Raw genomic sequence first — 19,174 nt, forward strand, 5'->3', positions numbered from 1 at the left:
TGTTGACCTCAGTCTGTGCTTATAAGAGTATGTGAGAGTAGATTCCTCATTTTTAATATTTCACCAACTCACGCGCAAATTCTCAAGAGGTGAACATCTCAGGGCGTGCTTCAACGTTAAAACAAATGTCCTTTTAGGAACGGAACAAGACTCAGTAAATGTTTTTTCTCTCCGGAAAGAATACCAGCAATTGCTTACAGTGGTGTACGTAGGGCGGAGTACCCCTTTGTCTAGGCGTGTGTGGGGTTCTTGTGCCCAAGGGGTCAAACTAGCAAGTTTCGTGAAAGCTGTCTACCAGAAAGCGCAGTCCGCTCTCGAGGTCGAAGACGCGCTGCAGCTGCAGGACTCGCGTGTTCCTGCGCGCAGGCAGGTCAGCTCGGGGGCCTAGCTGCTGGAAGAGTCCATTAGGGACGGCCAAGACAGGGTGTTCCCGCTGCCGGAGCGCGGACCTAGCTGCCCGCTGCGCAAACGAGGGCGCGCTGCCTTGGGTGGCCACCCCCACTCCGCTGGTCAGGTGAGCGCAGCCCGGGGAGCCGCGAGTCCTATTGGAGCAGACGAGGATGGAGGGGGAGGAGGCGGGGGAAGGATGAGAGGGGGAGGATGGAGCCACCTTCCTGAGCCGACAGCGGGAGAAAGACTCGGCAGCCCCGGCGAAGCGTGGGGACGCGAGTGAGAGGCAGAGCGAGACTGTGCGGAGGGAGGACCGACGGGGACCTCGGGGAGCGTGCGGATGTCGGTGTCCCCGGGGCCAGGTAGGCTGTGGCTGCGGGGTGGTGCTGCGGACATCTCGGTGGCCCACGGGAGCGCCGCCGCATCCTCGGCGGCACGGGGTCGTTCGCCAGCACCTGTTGCTGGAGGTGGGCGGCGAGCGTGCCGCGGGCTGCGGCTAACTCAGCCGCGCCGCCCGCGTCCGCCCTGTCTACGGCCGCGGCGGTGCATTGAGCGTGGCGTTCCTGTCACCCGCCCTTTCCACAGCTACCTCATCTCAAAGAAGGTGAGAAGAGAGTGAGCAAAGGGAAAAGTTTCTTTTATTCTCTTTCTGCCTGTTTGAAACTCGAATCCTAGCTTTAATTTTAAAAAGTCTGCCTGAAAAATAACCGATCAAGAAAGGCGCGCCTTAGGAAATAAATAACGGGAAGGTTGAGATAAATTTAAGGAGTCTTATGTTCCAGAATAACCGCTACGTCGAAGAACTTTCAGGGAATTGATTTCAGGGAATTAGAAATTAGCCTGGAGCTGTAGAATAATACATATTAAAAACTTACACATTTATAATGTTTTAAGCTATTTTAAAATTGATTTTTTTCTTAAAGCTAAAACAGAAATTATGGCAGTTTTCATCGGGGTGCAGCTGATTTTAAGGTGCAGTGTTTTTTAATTCTGTGTAACTATTGTTTTAAAGTAAAACAAAAATTTCACAAAACCCAAAACCTTTAAAAACTTGTGTAATGTGTTTATATGTTAGATGCACACTGTTTTAGAGATTACTAACATCGAATCTTGAAGGTGCATAATTACTGACAATTAGGATAAAGCTCAAAAAGTGTACTGTAACTGATGCATTCAGCATTATATACAAATTCTTGCAGAAGTTATTACCTTACATCACTAAAGTTCTTTTTCCTCCGCTGTGTGTCAGTTATCAAAAGAGCCAGATGGAACCACACAAAAGAAAAAAGAAAAAAAGATGTTCTATGTTCTAGTCATGATACAAATGAACACCAACAATTTATTTATTTTGGGGTAATTTCCTAGGATGCTGGGACGTGCCAAATACATCTTGAACTGTGTTGCAATAAAACGTTTTAAATATATGCGTTTAGGTATAACATGCAGGCTTTGCCATTAACTTACAGTGACTTTGGACATTCACCCATCCTTCTGTGCCTTAGTTTCTTCATTTATAAAGTAAAGGGATTGGACTAGGTGCTTAGAAAGACTTATTATGTCTCAAGATTATAACTTTTTAAAAAGGAGCAACCAAACTCTGTATGCTAAAAATAAGTTTGACCGAAGCCTATCTCCATGATGAATGACAATAGCAGTCACCCAGTATTGAATGCTTGCTATGTAATGAATTCTGAGAACGCCTTTATATGCGATATTTTATGTAACACTCACAAGACCATAAATTAAATAGTATTATCCCAATTTACAGATAATGGCACTGAGGCACGGAAAGTTTAAGCTCCTTGTCCAAAGTTAATAAGAGCTGGATCAAGGGTTTTTCCCAAGTGCTTTGAGCATCTACACTATAATGAATGTGAAGATTAAAAGCTGAAACCACCCATAAACACCAGCTAAGAAATAATCTTAGACTAAAATGTAAGTTCATAATGGAGTGAAAGTAAATTATGAAACAACACTGAATCTCAATATCATCACATATAGAAATGATGTATCAGTCAACATTTATTATATTTTAATAACAATGATTATAGTTTATAATGTATATGTATTTATCAAATATTGAGTGCTAATTGTATTCATTGTCCCAAAATGATAACATGAGGTATATTTGGAACACAAATGCTTTTGTGGTAATAAAAAGTAACAATTAGAAATAATATGGGAAGTCAGAGGCTAGTGTTACACAAAAGTATTTCAGATTATCTTTCTACTTGGAGGTGCCCTTGCCTATGCTACACTCAAAGAAAAAGTGTTCATAGAAGAATCAGCTGTGAGTAAATCCTTTTGTACATATTCCCACAATGAATGATAATAGTATGCCACATATTTTGAAGGTCCGCTATATACCAGGAATTCTACTAGGCCCTTTAAATAGAGTAACTTTATATTTAGTTGTCAAATACTATTTCCTTGATTTGCAGATGAAGAAACTGAGGCAGAAAGATCTATGCTCTGGGAGAGTCCACAAAGAAAATACATTTTGACTTAGATTAGGTGTGTGACCCTTTATTGTTCAGAAATTCATAGGCGGTGAATATATCATTGAACTCCTCAAGTACTGGGAGGAGACTAGGAGCCAAACTAGACCAATTCCTTTATTTTATATTTGGGGAAACTAAACTTAGAAAAGTTAAGAGATTCACTTAAGGACTTATATTCTATTTTCCCATTTATGACTTTAGTCATCTGTACATTCCTAGAAACTAATAAGTGAGAAGCATGTTACCGTTAACTTGGTCATTAAATGTTGAATTTATTGCCACTCAACCAAATGCTGCCCCATGCCCTTTTTTATATTGCTGTCTTACTGTTATTGAAGATTTCAAAGTTGCCCCAATTAGGATATAAAATCTTTGAGGACAGTGACTGTATTATATATTTCTCTAGTATCTCTAGGGTTTAACAAAGTGGTTAATATATTGAACAAGTGGCTTTGTTAACTATTTACCTGTGACAAGGGATTATTTTATGTACTGGGTCCAAAATCTGCATAGTGGAAGCACTATGCCATTACCACTTTGACTTCATGTAGAGGGTAACTAGACAGTTTACACTTGCTTATAAAGCATATTAAGCTGCTTAGATCATGATTGTTTAATTTGACTATGAAATATAGTATGTTGGAGAGATGTGGTTGGGCATTTCTCTGATGTTGTGAGAAAAAAAGTCACACAGCTAAGTATTACACCATTTGAGTGTACATTTCTCTCTCGCTGATTTGCAAATAACTTTTTTTTTTCCAATTGTAAAGATAATACAAAGTCATGTAGGAAATTCAAATAGTACAGAAAAAAGAAAAATTACCAGGAACTCCACTATCCAAAGATTTTGGTGAACATCCAGCCAGAGAGATGTCTTTCTTCCCTTAAATCCTGCCGAATCAGGGTGAGAACTGAATTACTTATTTAACCGTTTACGGTTTAAAGCTCTATTTAGTCTTAGTATTCTCTCACTCTCAGGCAGCTCAAACATTATATAAACAAAGATATCTGTTGAGAAATGAAGATAAACATACTGCTAATAAACCAGACTCTTTCCCTCTCATGCAGAATGAAGTAGTACAGAAAGTTGATTTTGCCACATATGCAGGCCTGTTTTTTTTCCCTTCAGAAGGCAGGACTGGGGGGACAGGAGGCATCTTTGCAAGTTCGGAGGGTTCCCCGATATGCTAGGATCTCAGGCCACACAGGAAGCTGAGCTCTGTTGTCCTGATAGAGGTGTGGCAGAGGAGGAGGAGGGTGGAGCTGGGACACAGGAGGCTGTGGTAATGCAAAGGCTGTGTTTTCTGATCGCACTGTGACACACTATACACTTTAAAACGTACCACACCAAGTCCCTCCCCCAGCTGTTGGGCAGGTGGTCATGGGGGCCCTTTCTGGTGCAGTCAGGCGTAAGTCTGCCTGTACCTCAGAATGAGGGCAAGATGCTGAAAGGACATTTCTCATTCATTTATTCAGGATTCTGAAAACCCAGAATGGACCTTCTTTCATATAAAGGGCTAAAACTGACTGTTGGAATAGATGTCCATAAATGAGTTTTGAACTAATACAAAATTATTAGTTAAAAAGGAGGGCCGGTGGCGGGGGTGGGTTCTCTTTGAGAGAGGCAATGCCAGCTCTCCATATGCATTTGAATGTAATTACGTTGAAAATATTCATTTTAAAGATTATATTATTTGACTATTTAAATTTAATAAATGTATTTGTTATTCAAAATTCTTTTTCCCTAGGCATGTTTTTTTGATTTGTACTATGTATTTGGGAGTAGAATTCTTTCATGCTTTACTTTATTAGGGGCTTAACATGGCTTAAATCCAACCATCTGTTCGCATCTTGGCACATCAGGTTGGAGGTGGTGGTACAGGCTGAATAAAATTCCCACAATTTAAAGGTTAGGGAAAGAGCTACTTTTATGAATAGATTTCCAGTGATTCTCAGCAAGACAATAGTGCAGAAGTGGAATAAAAATTCACTTCTTTCTCTGAAGCACAAGGTCCCCTGTCTGTCTTTAGTTTTGCTGAAAGGCAATTAGCATTTCAACTAGCCAATTTGGTTACATGCAATGAAGTACTTGGGTTTATAATTTGCTGCTCTCTGTCTGAGGCTGTTGAGCTCCAGCTCTTATGTAATCCTCTCCAAGTAGCCTTCTCTCCAGTATAGTTATTGTTGCTGGTCTTAAATAACTAATCAACGGAGAGTGTTCCTTGCCTTCAGCTGTAGGGTGCTATAGGGCAAGGAAAATGAAATGCCAAGCTACTAAGGGGATGATTGTAATTATTAAATAGTCATTATTGAAGTGTGGCACAGGTTGAAAGATACTGAATAGCTTCAAATCGAATGCAACTTCAAAAAGGCATTGTGTGATACTCTTAATAGTTTATTTCTGCATGTAGTATGTGCAATAAACAGAGGGTATATATATTGGAATTAATTAAGATGACTCAAAATTAACAAAGAAGAAGCAATTCTTAATTATTTATATTGACTTTGCTCCTTTCTGCAAGAAAGAATTCTGTGGGGAATATGTGTAAAAGAGAAAATAATTTTTTTCTTAAGGGTTATAACAAATGAACAAGTGCTCTGAGGCATATTGTGGAAATAATTCAACAGTTTGTATTTGTGTGCTAATTGGAAATAAGATTTTGTTAGCTTCTTTAGTCATGAATTCTGATAATTATAGTACTGTTGATATATTTCATGTATATAGTCATATCCCTCTGAAGGAACCACTGTATGTTATGATAATCCTTTTGTTAGGATAAGTGGAATGATATCCTTTAATCCATGTCATGTGGCAATAATTCAATTTAGCTCATCTTTTAATGCAGTCCTGTTTTTGCAAAGTGCTTATGTAATTATTTGGAAAAATAATACATTTCTCATTTTTTTCAAATAATGTTTAACTGAAAGAAGGCATGTATTAGATACAAGCCTTGCACGTGATCATTATAATTGAGAACATATATGAAAAAATTGCCTGAGCTTCTATATTTCCAATCTGCGATATAAAGTGAAAGCCCTATCTGCAGCTACAGTTAGAGTCATTTGTATATTATTCAACTAAATTCAGCAGTGTTGATGATTAGGAATGAAACAAAGAAGGCTTGCCTGTCCTCTGGCAGACTAGTCAACTAAGGATGGAAAGTGTTCTGGAAAAAGTGGGACTTGATCTGGACTTTGCAGAGTGGTAAAGGAGAAGGAGTGGGGAGAGGTAGGAAGAAGGGCCTGGGGAGCATCTCAGATCAAAGGTGCAGAGATAAGAATGTTCCGGCTGTCTTGTCCCAGATACACATTATATCAACTTGACTGGAACTGTTGACAGAAGAGAAAAAGACGACTGAATGTACAGGGTGGGATGGATTTTTTTTTTTAATTGAGATATAATTCACTTAACAAAACAAAACAAAAAAATCACCTTTCAAAGTAGATAATTCAGTGGTATTTAATGTATTTACAAAGTTGTGCAACTGTCACCACTGTCATTCCAGAACATTTTCATCACCTCAAAAAGAAATCCTGTTCCCGTTAGCTTTCACTCCCCATTCTCTCCTCACCGCCAAGTCCTCAGCAACCCATCTACTTTCTGTCCCTGTAGATGTGCCTGTTCTGGACATGTCATGTTAATGGAATCATCCAGTACGTGGCCTTTTGTGTCTGCCTTCTGTCAGTTACTATGATATTTTCAGGGTTCATCATGTTGTAGCATGTATCACTACTTTGTTCTTTTTTATGGCTGAATAATATTCCATCGTATGAATATACTACTTTTTGTTTATCCATTCATCAATTGATAGACATTTAGGTTGTTTCTATGTTTTGACTAAATATTATGGACATTTGTGTACAAGTTTTTGAGTGAACGTATGCTTTCAGTTCTCTTGGTTAGGAGTGGAATTGCTGGGTCAATAGAGAGGTAAATAAAACAGCCAGGATGCATTTAGAAAAACTTTATCCCTTCTATACATTCTGTTAAGCTTAGGGTCGCATTATGAGGCAAATGCATCAAGTATGGCCTGAAGGTTTATCACTTAGAACTCTGCTTGCATAGATCTCTGCCAATTATAAGACATTTAATACAACCAAACTGTGATAAAACAAAAAAAAGGAACAATTTGCAGCTTCTCCCTCACCACTGGCTGTAGGTTTTCTTAGGAAGGGAAGTATGGTGATGGCTGGCATAATGCTTGACCTATCTAGGATATGCTGAAATCGGAAATATGATTGTATATTATCTGATGCAACTGAATTCAGTTTTCTGATGACTTCTTTCCTTTTGGTAGGCACTCATCTAAATGATATGGTTGAATTGACAAAATGAGATAATTTTTTTTTGCTACTAAGACAAATTACAGAAGCTTTAAAATGTTATTTTGTTAATGAGGGTAATTCATTAAATCGCTTGATTGAGAATTGGGCTTTAAGTAAAAGACATGTCCAATTCACTAATGTATAGTTTGCTAGATATCACTAATTCTGGTGTGTGTGTGTGTATGTGTGTGCATTCGTGTATTTGTTTATCTGAAACCTTAAGTAGTTTCCTGAAAGGGTCTGGTGTACTTTATAAAATAAATTGACATTTGAACAAATTTGTCTAATTTTGGTTGAGGCAAAATATTTTAAGCACTTTTGAAAAAAACCTAAAAAATATATTTGCTTAGTGCCTTATGATTTGGAACATATGTTCACATAAATTAATTCATGTCATCTTAATAACCACTTCATTGTAAGTTAACTGTTTTTACTTTATAGATGAAAGGAAGATTCATAAAGGTCAACAAAATTAATTAAAAACAACAACAAACCCAGATCTTCAACTTAATGTCCAAAAGTTGTCCACTCATTAATAATAATCACAGTAATGATCGTATTGTAATATTTTGTTATTTTTGGTGTCTCACAAAAACATTTTTCTATTAATTTTAAAATGAATTGACTTCCTATCTTAAATCTCCTAATATAAACAAATCTGTTTCGTTGGGTAGCATTACACTAAAAACCTCAGTGTAATAAAAGTATAAGGAAAACCTCAGCCAAGACTTCACTTCTTTTGAACATTTGTTACCAAAATTATAAATAATTGGAGATAATCTTTGCATACCAGTGTAAAGCAATTTGATCATTGTGTAGCAGTTTTACATAGTATGTAAATACCTTTCTTAGAGAAAGTCGGCAAATTTTGGAAATTGTTCTTGTTTTTAGGTGACTAAAATGCCCTAGCTTTTATAAGTCAGTGCTGTACCTACTACTTGAGACCTTGGAATAATATGATTAATAGAATTTCCAAAAGCTGTTTTAGCTTGCAGGGAATTTTATTACTAATATTCATGAAAGATATTATATTGGCGGTTGGTCATTCATGCATTCATTGTTCCCTGAAGCACTCTACCATGGACTTGGAAAACACACTGAGCTGGTAGTGTCTACTTTCATATTTTATTATATCTATTGACCTCAAAATTTATTTCGATTTTATAGTGATTTTTAATGATACAAAATTCCAGTGATTTCATAGCACTGCGTGTTTAGAAATCCTAATGCTACTCTTCTAGGCAGCCAACACCTTTCCCCTCCGCCCCCAGGCTCACTTCTTTCAGCACAGGAGATGAATGTAGCCATGGAAAGAATTAGGGCTGCTTATTTGCCTTCTTTCATTGCTTCTGCTCTTATTAAAGTATCATGTCAGCTACAAATAAAATCTATACTCACAACTAATTACCTTGCAAATGGCCAGTCACTCTGGGTGTGAAATTGTACATAATGTGACCATTCTTATTACGTCATTAAGCATTGGGTATAGGGCTGTTCTCTTCACTAGACTACGAGAGTGAGTAGGTTGTGGCTGCCAGTAAGAGGATGAGTTTGACTATAGAGAGAAGAGAATAAAGATGTGCACTTTTCATTTCATGGCTTTTTTATATGGTAGGCTGTATGGAGTGGTGACTTTAAAAATTATCTTCCCTGGGGCTTCCCTGGTGGCGCAGTGGTTGAGAGTCCGCCTGCCGATGCAGGGGACGCAGGTTCGTGCCCCGGTCCAGGAGGATCCCACGTGCCGCGGAGCGGCTGGGCCCGTGGGCCGTGGCTGCTGGGCCTGCGCATCCGGAGCCTGTGCTCTGCAACGGGAGAGGCCACAGCGGTGAGAGGCCCGCGTACCGGAAAAAAGAAAAAAAATTATCTTCCCTGTATGACTGTTAGCAAGATTTTATTGTTAATAGAGAATAGTAATCTAATATTTACTTAAGACCATAGGACCTGGACCTTGAGAGGCTGAGTTTGTAACCTGGCTTTGCATTTCCAGGGTACAGTCTTGAAAAATATATGTAATCTCTCTGTATCGCAGGTTCCTCGTCTGAAAATGAGTGTGATAATAGTACCCATCTTATATTTCAAATGGTTGCTATGAGGATCAAATGAGTTAACACATGTGAAGCAATTAGAACAACATCATTACCTAGCTTAGTAAAGTTAGCTGCTATTAGCTAATATTGTCACACATGAAATCCAAATTATTGATGATTAAGGTGCCTAGGGATATCTTCTTCCCTTAGCTCCTTTTGCCTTCTCTAGATCCCTGAGGAGGATTTAAATTTACCTCGAAGATACTGGAGCTCAAGCTTCAGGCCCTAACGTTTTTTTCTTTTTTACTTTGTAGGCTTATTTTGGATCCTTAGAACATTAATCTTTAGCTTTTCTATTTTTTAATATAAGCACTTCCTTGAGAAAGTCTTCCACAAACCCTCAAATTAGGTTTTACATCATTCAGGGTCCTGTGTCTATAATGATTGCTGCTTTGACCCATGAGATTTTCTAGAACTTGTTTTTTTAAAAAAATTTACAAGTAATGCTGCTCTATTTTTGGTTTTTGGTATTATTAATTTATCGATGAATTTTATTGTATTCAGCATACAAGCTCAATATGATAACCAGTTTTTGGAACTTACTGTCAGTTTTTATAAACCTTTCCTGTGTGTTCAAAAGAACATTGTGTTCTCTGATTGTTGGGGATGTATTCTATATGCCCATCGGATCATCACGTCAAGCTTATTAACTGTGTAGTTCAAATCCTCCAAATCCTTCCTAATTTTTGTGTACTTGATATAGCAACTACAGAGCGGGGGCGGGGAGCGGGGAGGGAGAGGTGGAGGGAGAGAGAGATAGAGGATATGAATTGAAATCCCACACTTCTTTTTGGGGTTCTAGCAATTTTTGCTTTATATATTTTGAAGCTATGTTTTAGCTTGTAGTATCTCCTGGTAAATTGATATTTTTGTTGCTGTATAATGACTGTCTTTATCTGTAGTAATGCTTTTTGCCTTGAAGTCTGTTTTGTCTGTTAGTAACAGACAACAGTAATATTTCAGTAGTATTTGCCTATTATCTCATGAACTTCAGAAAGAAGGGAATGATCCCAGAAGGATCTAAGGTATAAGGAATGTTGACTAAAGTAGAGAGTAAACATTTGGATAAATGAAGAAAATAAGAATGATTAAATTCTATATTCTAATGTTAAATATTGAGAGTTAAGTAAAACAAGATATAGCTTATGTTGTGAACAAAATTAGTATGATAGTGGGGTTTGTGTGACAGATGGTTGGGTTTAAGTATTCTAAGATATTTTTATTGTTCAACAGTAAGGTGAAGATATTAACTTTATTATTATTTTTAAAAATTAATTTTTGGCTGCATTGCGTCTTCATTGCTGCGCGCGGGCTTTCTCTAGTTGCAGCGGTGCATGGGCTTCTCACTGTGGTGGCTTCTCTTGTTGCGGAGCACGGGCTCTAGGCGTGCAGGCTTCAGTAGTTGTGGCTTGCGGGCTCTAGAGCACAGGCTCAGTAGTTGTGGTGCACGGACTTAATTGCTCCACAGTGTGTGGGATCTTCCCAGACCAGGGATCGAACCCATGTCCCCTGCATTGGCAGTTGGATTCTTAACCACTGTGCCACTGAGGAAGTCCTGAAGATATTAACTTTATTTATTTTCCATTTTAAAATTTAATTTTTAATAAACATATAATTGACATATAACATTGTATTAGTTTTAGATGTACATAATGATCTTTAAATTGAGGTAAGATTGACATACAACATTGTATTAGTTCAGGAGTGCAACATAATAATTTGATGTTTGCATATGGTGTGAAATTATCACCACAATAAGTCTAGTTATCATCCTTCACCTCACATAGTTACAATTTTGTGTGTGTATGAGATGAGAACTTTGTTTTTGAAAAAGCTTTATTTTTTATTATTATTTAATAAATAGGTTTTTTCTGTTTTTTTTATACAGCAGGTTCTTATTAGTCATCAATTTTATACACATCAGTGTATACATGTCAATCCCAATCGCCCAATTCATCACACCACCACCCCCATGCCCCGGCGGCTTACCCCCCTTGGTGTCCATACGGTTCATCTGTACCATTTTTCTGGGTTCCACATATATGCGTTAATATACAATATTTGTTTTTCTCTTTCTGACTTACTTCACTCTGTATGACAGTCTCTAGATCCATCCACATCTCAGCAAATGACTCAATTTCGTTCCTTTTTATGGCTGAGTAATATTCCATTGTATATATGTACCACATATTCTTTATCCATTCGTCTGTTGATGGGCATTTAGGTTGCTTCCATGACCTGGCTATTGTAAATAGTGCTGCAATGAACAGTGGGGTGCATGTGTATTTTTGAATTGTGGTTTTCTCTGGGTATATGCCCAGTAGTGGGATTGCTGGGTCATATGGTAGTTCTATTTTTAGTTTTTTAAGGAACCTCCATATTGTTCTCCATAGTGGCTGTACCAGTTTACATTCCCACAAACAGTGCAAGAGGGTTCCCTTTTCTCCACACCCTCTCCAGCATTTGTTGGTTGTAGATTTTCTGATGAAGCCCATTCTAACTGGTGTGAGGTGATACCTCATTTTAGTTTTGATTTGCATTTCTCTAATAGTGATGTTGAGCAGCTATTCATGTGCTTCTTGGCCATCTGTATGTCTTCTTTGGAGAAATGTCTATTTAGGTCTTCTGCCCATTTTTGGATTGGGTTGTTTATTCTTTTAATATCGAGCTGCATGAGCTGTTTATATATTTTTGAGATTAATCCTTTGTCCGTTGATTCATTTGCAAACATTTTCTCCCATTCTGAGGGTTGTCTTTTCGTCTTGTTTATAGTTTCGTTTGCTGTGCAAAAGCTTTGAAGTTTCATTAGCTCCCATATGTTTGTTTTTCTTTTTATTTCCATTACTCTAGGAGGTGTATCAAAAAAGATCTTGCTGTGATTTATGTCAAAGGGTGTTCTTCCTATGTTTTCCTCTAAGAGTTTTATAGTATCCGGTCTTACATTTAGGTCTCTAGTCCATTTTGAGTTTATTTTTGTGTATGGTGTTAGGGAGTGTTCTAATGTCATTCTTTTACATGTAGCTGTCCAGTTTTCCCAGCACCACTTATTGAAGAGACTGTCTTTTCTCCATTGTGTATCCTTGCCTCCTTTGTCATAGAGTAGTTGACCATAGGTGCGTGGGTTTATCTCTGGGCTTTCTATCTTGTTCCATTGATCTATGTTTCTGTGCCAGTACCATATTGTCTTGATTACTGTAGCTTTGTAGTATAGCCTGAAGTCAGGGAGTCTGATTCCTCCCACTCTGTTTTTTCCCCTCAAGACTGCTTTGGCTATTTGGGGTCTTTTGTGTCTCCACACAAATTTTAAGATTTTTTGCTCTAGTACCGTAAAAAACACGATTGGTAATTTGATAGGGATTGCATTGAATTTGTAGATTGCTTTGGGTAGTATAGTCATTTTCACAGTATTGATTCTCCCAATCCAAGAATGTGGTATATCTCTGCATCTGCTGGTATCAGCTTTAATTTCTTTCATCAGTGTCTTTTCCTTTTTTTTAAAAAATTATTTTATTTATTTATTTTTGGCTGTGTTGGGTTTTCGTTGCTGAGCGCGGGCTTTCTCTAGTTGTGGTGAGTGGGGGCTACTGTTCGTTGCGGTGCATGGGCTTCTCATTGCGGTGGCTTCTCTTGTTGTGGAGCATGGGCTCTAGGCGGGTGGGCTTCAGTAGTTGTGGCGCGTGGGCTTCAGTAGTTGTGGCTTGCGGGCTCTAAAGCGCAGGCTCAGTAGTTGTGGCGCATGGGCTTAGTTGCTCCCCGGCATGTGGGATCTTCTCGGACCAGGGCTTGAACCTGTGTCCCCTGCACTGGCAGGCAGATTCCTAAACACTACGCCACCAGGGAAGTCCTCATCAGTGTCTTATAGTTTTCTGCATACAGGTCTTTTTTCTCCCTAGGTAGGTTTATTCCTAGGTATTTTTTTCTCTTTGTTGCAATGATAAATGGGAGTGTTTCCTTAATTTCTCTTTCAGATTTTTCATCATTAGTGTATAGGAATGCAAGAGATATATGTGCATTAATTTTTTATCCTGCAACTTTACCAGATTCATTGATTAGCTCTAATAGTTTTCTGGTGGCATCTTTAGGATTCTCTATGTACAGTATCATGTCATCTGCAAACAGTGACAGTTTTACTTCTTCTCTTCCAATTTGTATTCCTTTTATTTGTTTTTCTTCTCTGATTGCTGAGGCTAGGACTTCCAAACTGTGTTGAATAATTGTGGTGAGAGTGGACATCCTTGTCTTGTTCCTGATCTTAGAGGAAATGCTTTCAGCTTTTCACCATTGAGAATGATGTTTGCTGTGGGTTTGTCGTATATGGCCTTTATTATGTTGAGGTAGGTTCCCTCTATGCCCACTTCCTGGAGAGTTTTTATCATAAATGGGTGTTGAATTCTGTCAAAAGCTTTTTCTGCATCTATTGAGATGATCAAATGGTTTTTATTCTTCAGTTTGTTGATATGGTGTATCACATTGATTTGCATGTATTGAAGAATCCTTGCATCCCTGGGATAAATCCCACTTGATCATGGTGTATGATCCTTTTAATGTGTTGTTGGATTCTGTTTGCTAGTATTTTTTTGAGGAGTTTTGCATCTGTATTCATCAGTGATATTGGTCTGTAATTTTCTTTTTTTGAAGTATATTTGTCTGGTTTTGGTATCAGGGTGATGGTGGCTTCATAGAATTGAGTTTGGGAGTGTTCCTTCCTCCATAATTTTTTGGAAGAGTCTGAGAAGGATGGGTGTTAGCTCTTCTCTAAATGTTTGATAGAATTCACCTGTGAAGCTATCTTGTCCTGGACTTTTGTTTGTTGGAAGATTTTTAATCACAGTTTCAATTTCATTACTTGTGATTGGTCTGTTCATATTTTCTATTTCTTCCTGGTTCAGTCTTGGAAAGTTATACCTTTCTAAGAATTTGTCCATTTCCTCCAGGTTGTCCATTTTATTGGCATAGAGTTGCTTGTAGTAGTCTCTTAGGATGCTTTGTATTTCTGCGGTGTCTGTTGTAACTTCTCCTTTTTCATTTCTAATTTTACTGATTTGAGTTCTCTCCCTCGTTTTCTTGAGTCTGGCTAATGGTTTATCAATTTTGTTTATCTCCTCAAAGAACCAGCTTTTAGTTTTATTGATCTTTGCTATTGTTTTCTTTGTTTCTATTTCATTTATTTCTGCTCTGATCTTATTGATTTCTTTCCTTCTGCTAACTTTGGGTTTTGTTTGTTCTTCTTTCTCTAGTTCCTTTAGATGTAAGGTTAGATTATTTATTTGAGATTTTTCTTGTTTCTTGAGGTAGGCTTGTATAGCTATAAACTTACCTCTTAGAACTGCTTTTGCTGCATCCTATAGGTTTTGGATTGTCGTGTTTTCATTGTCGTTTGTGTCTAGGTATTTTTTGATTTCCTCTTTGATTTCTTCAGTGATCTCGTTTATTTAGTAAGTAGTGTTTAGCCTCCACGTGTTTGTGTTTTTTACATTTTTCCCCTGTAATTCATTTCTAATCTCATAGCGTTGTGGTCAGAAAAGATGCTTTCTTAAATATACTGAGGTTTGATTTGTGACCCAAGGTGTGATCTGTTCTGGAGAATATTCCGTGTGCACTTGAGAAGAAAGTGTAATCTGCTGGTTTTGGATGGAATGTCTGATAAATATCAAATCTATCTGGTCTGGTGTCATTTAGAGCTTCTGTTTCCTTATTTTCTTTTTGGATGATCTATCCATTAGTGTAAGTGAGGTGTTAAAGTCCCCCCACTACTATTGTGTTACTGTCAATTTCCTCTTTTACAGCTGTTACCTGTTGCCTTATGTATTGAGGTGCTCCTATGTTGGGTGCATATATATTTATAATTGTTATATCTTCTTCTTGGTTTGATCCCTTGATCATTATGTAGTGTCCTTCCTTGTCTCTTGTAACATTGTTTATTTTAAAGTCTGTTTTATCTGATATGAATATTGCTACTCCAGCTTTCTTTTGATTTACACTTGCATGGAATATCTTTTTCCATCTCCTCACGTTCAGTCTGAATGTGTCCCTGAGTCTGAAATGGGTCTCTTGTAGACAGCATACAGATGGGTCTTGTTTTTGTATCCATTCAGCAAGCCTGTGTCTTTTGGTTGGAGCATTTAATCCATTCATGTTTAGGGTAATTATCAATATGTATGTTCTTATGACCATTTTCTTAATTGTTTTGGGTTTGTTTTTGTAGGTCATTTTCTTCTCTTGTGTTTCCCACTTAGAGAAGTTCCTTTAGCATTTGTTGTAGAGCTGGTTTGGTGGTGCTGAATTCTCTTAACTTTTGCTTGTCTGTAAAGCTTTTGATTTCTCTATCGAATCTGAATGAGTTCCTTGCCGGTTAGAGTAATCTTGGTTGTAGGTTCTTCCCTTTCATCACTTTAAGTATATCATGCCACTCCCTTCTGGCTTGTAGAGTTTCTGCTGAGAAATCAGTTGTTAACCTTATGGGACTTCCTTTGTATGTTATTTGTTGTTTCTCTGTTGCTGCTTTCAATAATTTTTCTTTATTTTTAATTTTTGCCAATTTGATTACTATGTGTCTCGGCGTGTTTCTCCTTGGGTTTATCCTATATGGGACTCTCTGTGCTTCCTGGACTTGGGTGGCTATTTCCTTCCCCATGTTAGGGAAGTTTTCGACTATAATCTCTTCAGATATTTTCTCGGGTCCTTTCTCTCTCTCTTCTCCTTCTGGGACCCCTATAATGTGAATGTTGTTGCATTTAATGTTGTCCCAGAGGTCTCTTAGGCTGTCTTGATTTCTTTTCATTTTTTTTTTGTTTATTCTGTTCTGCAGCAGTGAATTCCACCATTGTGTCTTCCAGGTCACTTATCCATTCTTCTGCCTCAGTTATTCTGCTATTGATTCCTTCTAGTGTAGTTTTCATTTCAGTTATTGTATTGTTCATCTCTGTTTGTTTGTTCTTTAATTCTTCTAGGTCTTTGTTAAGCATTCCTTGCATCTTCTCGATCTTTGGCTTCATTCTTTTTCTGAGGTTTTGGGTCATTTTCACTATCAATATTATGAATTCTTTTTCTGGAAGGTTTTCTATCTCCACTTCATTTAGTTGTTTTTCTGGGGTTTTATCTTGTTCCTTCATCTGGTACATAGCCCTGTGTCTTTTCGTCTTGTCTGTCTTTCTGTGAATGTGGTTTTTGTTCCACAGGCTGCAGGATTGTAGTTCTGCTTGCTTCTGCTGTCTGCCCTCTGGTCCGAAGATATTAACTTTAAACCTTTAAAAGTTTATAGGATGAAAATGAAATCTCTCAAAGAACAAACACATCTGCAAGCACAGCGAAGGGAAGAAAGAGAAGAAATAATAAAACTGTAAGAGCAGGGCAAAATAACCACAAAATAACATGACAGAAAAAAATCTAAATATAAGACTAATTGTAATAAATGAATATAAATTTAACTCTTCAGTAAGAACACAGAGATTATCAGAAATGACCAAAAAATATAGAAATCAATTATATGTTGTTTACAAGAGACACACAATAAACGTAAGGACATAAAAAGGTGGAAAGCCAGAGAATGCAAAGAGAGATAACAACCCCTGACAATTTTGTATTTAATTTTGTACCCTTACTTGCAGAGGAGCCCTCGCTTATGTATGCTTCAGTTACAACCAACCACTCTAAAACTTAATGGCTTAAAATAAACACTTATTTTGCTCATGAATCTGCAACTTGGGTAGGGCTTGGTGGGCACAGCTTGTCCTGCTCCACACAGTGTTTTCTGGGACAGCTTACGTGGAGCTGGAGGGTCCTCTTCCAAGGAGTCTCCCTCCCAGTGGCTGGCGAGTTGATGCTGGCTGTCGGTTCCTCTCCACGTGGACTGCCCTATGAGGAGACTTGGACTTCCTCACAGCATGGTGTTAAGTTCCTTGAGCAAGCAGTATTTAAGAGACAGGAAGTGGAAGCTGTCAGTGTTTTAAGGTTTGGGCCTGGAAGCTAGTACAGTATTCACTTCCACTGAATTCTGCGGGCAAGTGGCCACAGAGTTTAGATTTAAGAAGAGGGGGCATATAAGCCCATCTCTCAATGGAGAAGGGTCAAAAAGTTGTGGAGCCATATTTGAAAACTACCACACTGCTGTTGTTACTAAAAACATAATAAGAAAAGTAGCTCTCATGGAGTGCTTTGTTGAAGTGATGGCAGTTTGGCAGAGGGTGTGTTTTGTGGGTTATTTAAAAGGGGAAAAAGCCACTTTGACTTCCCGATGGCAGTATATTCATGCATTTTTTTAGACTGGAATTTTCAACTGAGGCACCAAAAAATATGCATATTAAATGTCAAAGCAAATTGTGAGAAATTGCTGAGACTCAAAATTTCAAAGAAGATAACAAACTTATTGCATAATTAAAAAAATTCCTCGTATAAAGTGTATAAAAATTCAAAAGAGTGAAGTCTGAGAGAGGATTTTCTGAGGAGAGTGTATATTTTAAGAACCGTGGAAGTGCTGTGACTGTCCCCTTTCCTGGGTGTATCTGTGCCTTATCTTAAATGTGGTGAGGAGGACTTCAGCTCCCTTTGGAGAGTTTGATTTGTGGATGAGGACCATAGCAAAAAAGTTCCTGAATAGTTTCTGAGAGGGCTCAGCACGATGGAGGGACGTGTCCAGGCTGAATGCATCACCTCCCACAACAGGGCAAAGGGAAGTAAGCCTTAAGGGCCAGCCATGACACTTACAGTAGGGATGTTAGCCTGAGGTCATTTTAAAGAGATCTTGCCTAAGAGGACCGCTTTCAGGCAGCCCTAGTTGGGGTAAAAGAAAAGTTACTGTTAAATTAATTAGAGCTTTGAATTGTTATGTGGGTTTGCCAGTAAATATGTATTATTATGAAAACTTTCAAACATACACATACATAAAGAGAATAGTAAAATGGACCCCTTTACAACCACTGCCCAGAATTGGCAGTTTTCAAGATTTTGCCATACTTGTTTCATGTATCTCAACATATCACAGAAGGAAGCTATAAAAAATGTTGTTATTTTCTTACATAACCACAATGCTATTATCTTACCTAACGAAGTTAACAATAATTCCATAGTCTCATTCAGTAATGAGTTCATATTCAGATTTCCTTGATTGTCTCAAAAATGTCTTTTTAGAGTTTGATTCTTCTATTTATTATGTAAATAATTCTTAGATATTCTATCTTACAGCCTCTTAAAGTCCCCTTGAATCTCCCCTTTCCCCCATACCTTTGATGTGTTGAAGAAACTTGGTAATTTGTCCCCTAGAATGTCCATGTTCTGGATTTGATTGTTTCTTTCTTTTTGGAATACTTAATGTTTCTTTATTCCCTGTTTTATTTTCTTTCCTGGTAAACTTGGAGTTAGCTTTCAAGCCTCCATTGGATTCAGGTTCTGTACTTTGGGCAACATAAGTGGTGCTCTGAACTTTATATGATATTTATATGGTCATGTCTGGTTCTCTCTCTTTAGCGATACTAGGAGTCAGCAGTGGGTTTGGGTGGTAAAAGCCCAATCCCTCCATTCACAAGTTTCCCATTAACCGCCCTCTGACCCCCGGCAGTTTTTATAATTGACATGTAACATTGTATTAGTTTAAGGTGTACAGGAAACTGATTTAATATATGTATATATTGCGAAATAATCACCACAGTAGTTGAGATAACATCCATCACCTCACATAGTTACAAATATTTTTTCTTATGATGAGAACTTTTAAGATCTACTCTCTTAGCAAGTTTTGAATATATTGTCAACTGTAGTCACCATGCTGTGTATTACATCCCCAGGACTTATTTTATAACTGGGAGTTTATACTTTTTGAACACCTTCACCCATTTCCACCCCTACCCCCCTCTGGCAACCACTGATGTGTTTTGT

The 19,174-nt window shown here is 38.0% G+C and overlaps 1 protein-coding gene across 1 annotated transcript in view; it reads left to right on the forward strand.

The window, feature by feature from the left end:
- The first annotated feature begins 619 nt into the window (after positions 1–619).
- The window catches only part of ADGRV1 (adhesion G protein-coupled receptor V1), a 567,434-nt gene continuing 548,879 nt past the window's right edge, over positions 620–19,174 (forward strand). Inside the window, exon 1 of the mRNA XM_067731218.1 lies at positions 620–752. Within this exon, the coding sequence (XP_067587319.1) occupies positions 731–752 (22 nt within the window). The 5' untranslated portion in view covers positions 620–730. The remainder of the gene's footprint in view (positions 753–19,174) is intronic.

The sequence above is a fragment of the Pseudorca crassidens genome, chromosome 3 (assembly GCF_039906515.1).
Source record: "Pseudorca crassidens isolate mPseCra1 chromosome 3, mPseCra1.hap1, whole genome shotgun sequence".
In the NCBI taxonomy this organism is placed as follows: Eukaryota; Metazoa; Chordata; class Mammalia; order Artiodactyla; family Delphinidae; genus Pseudorca; species Pseudorca crassidens.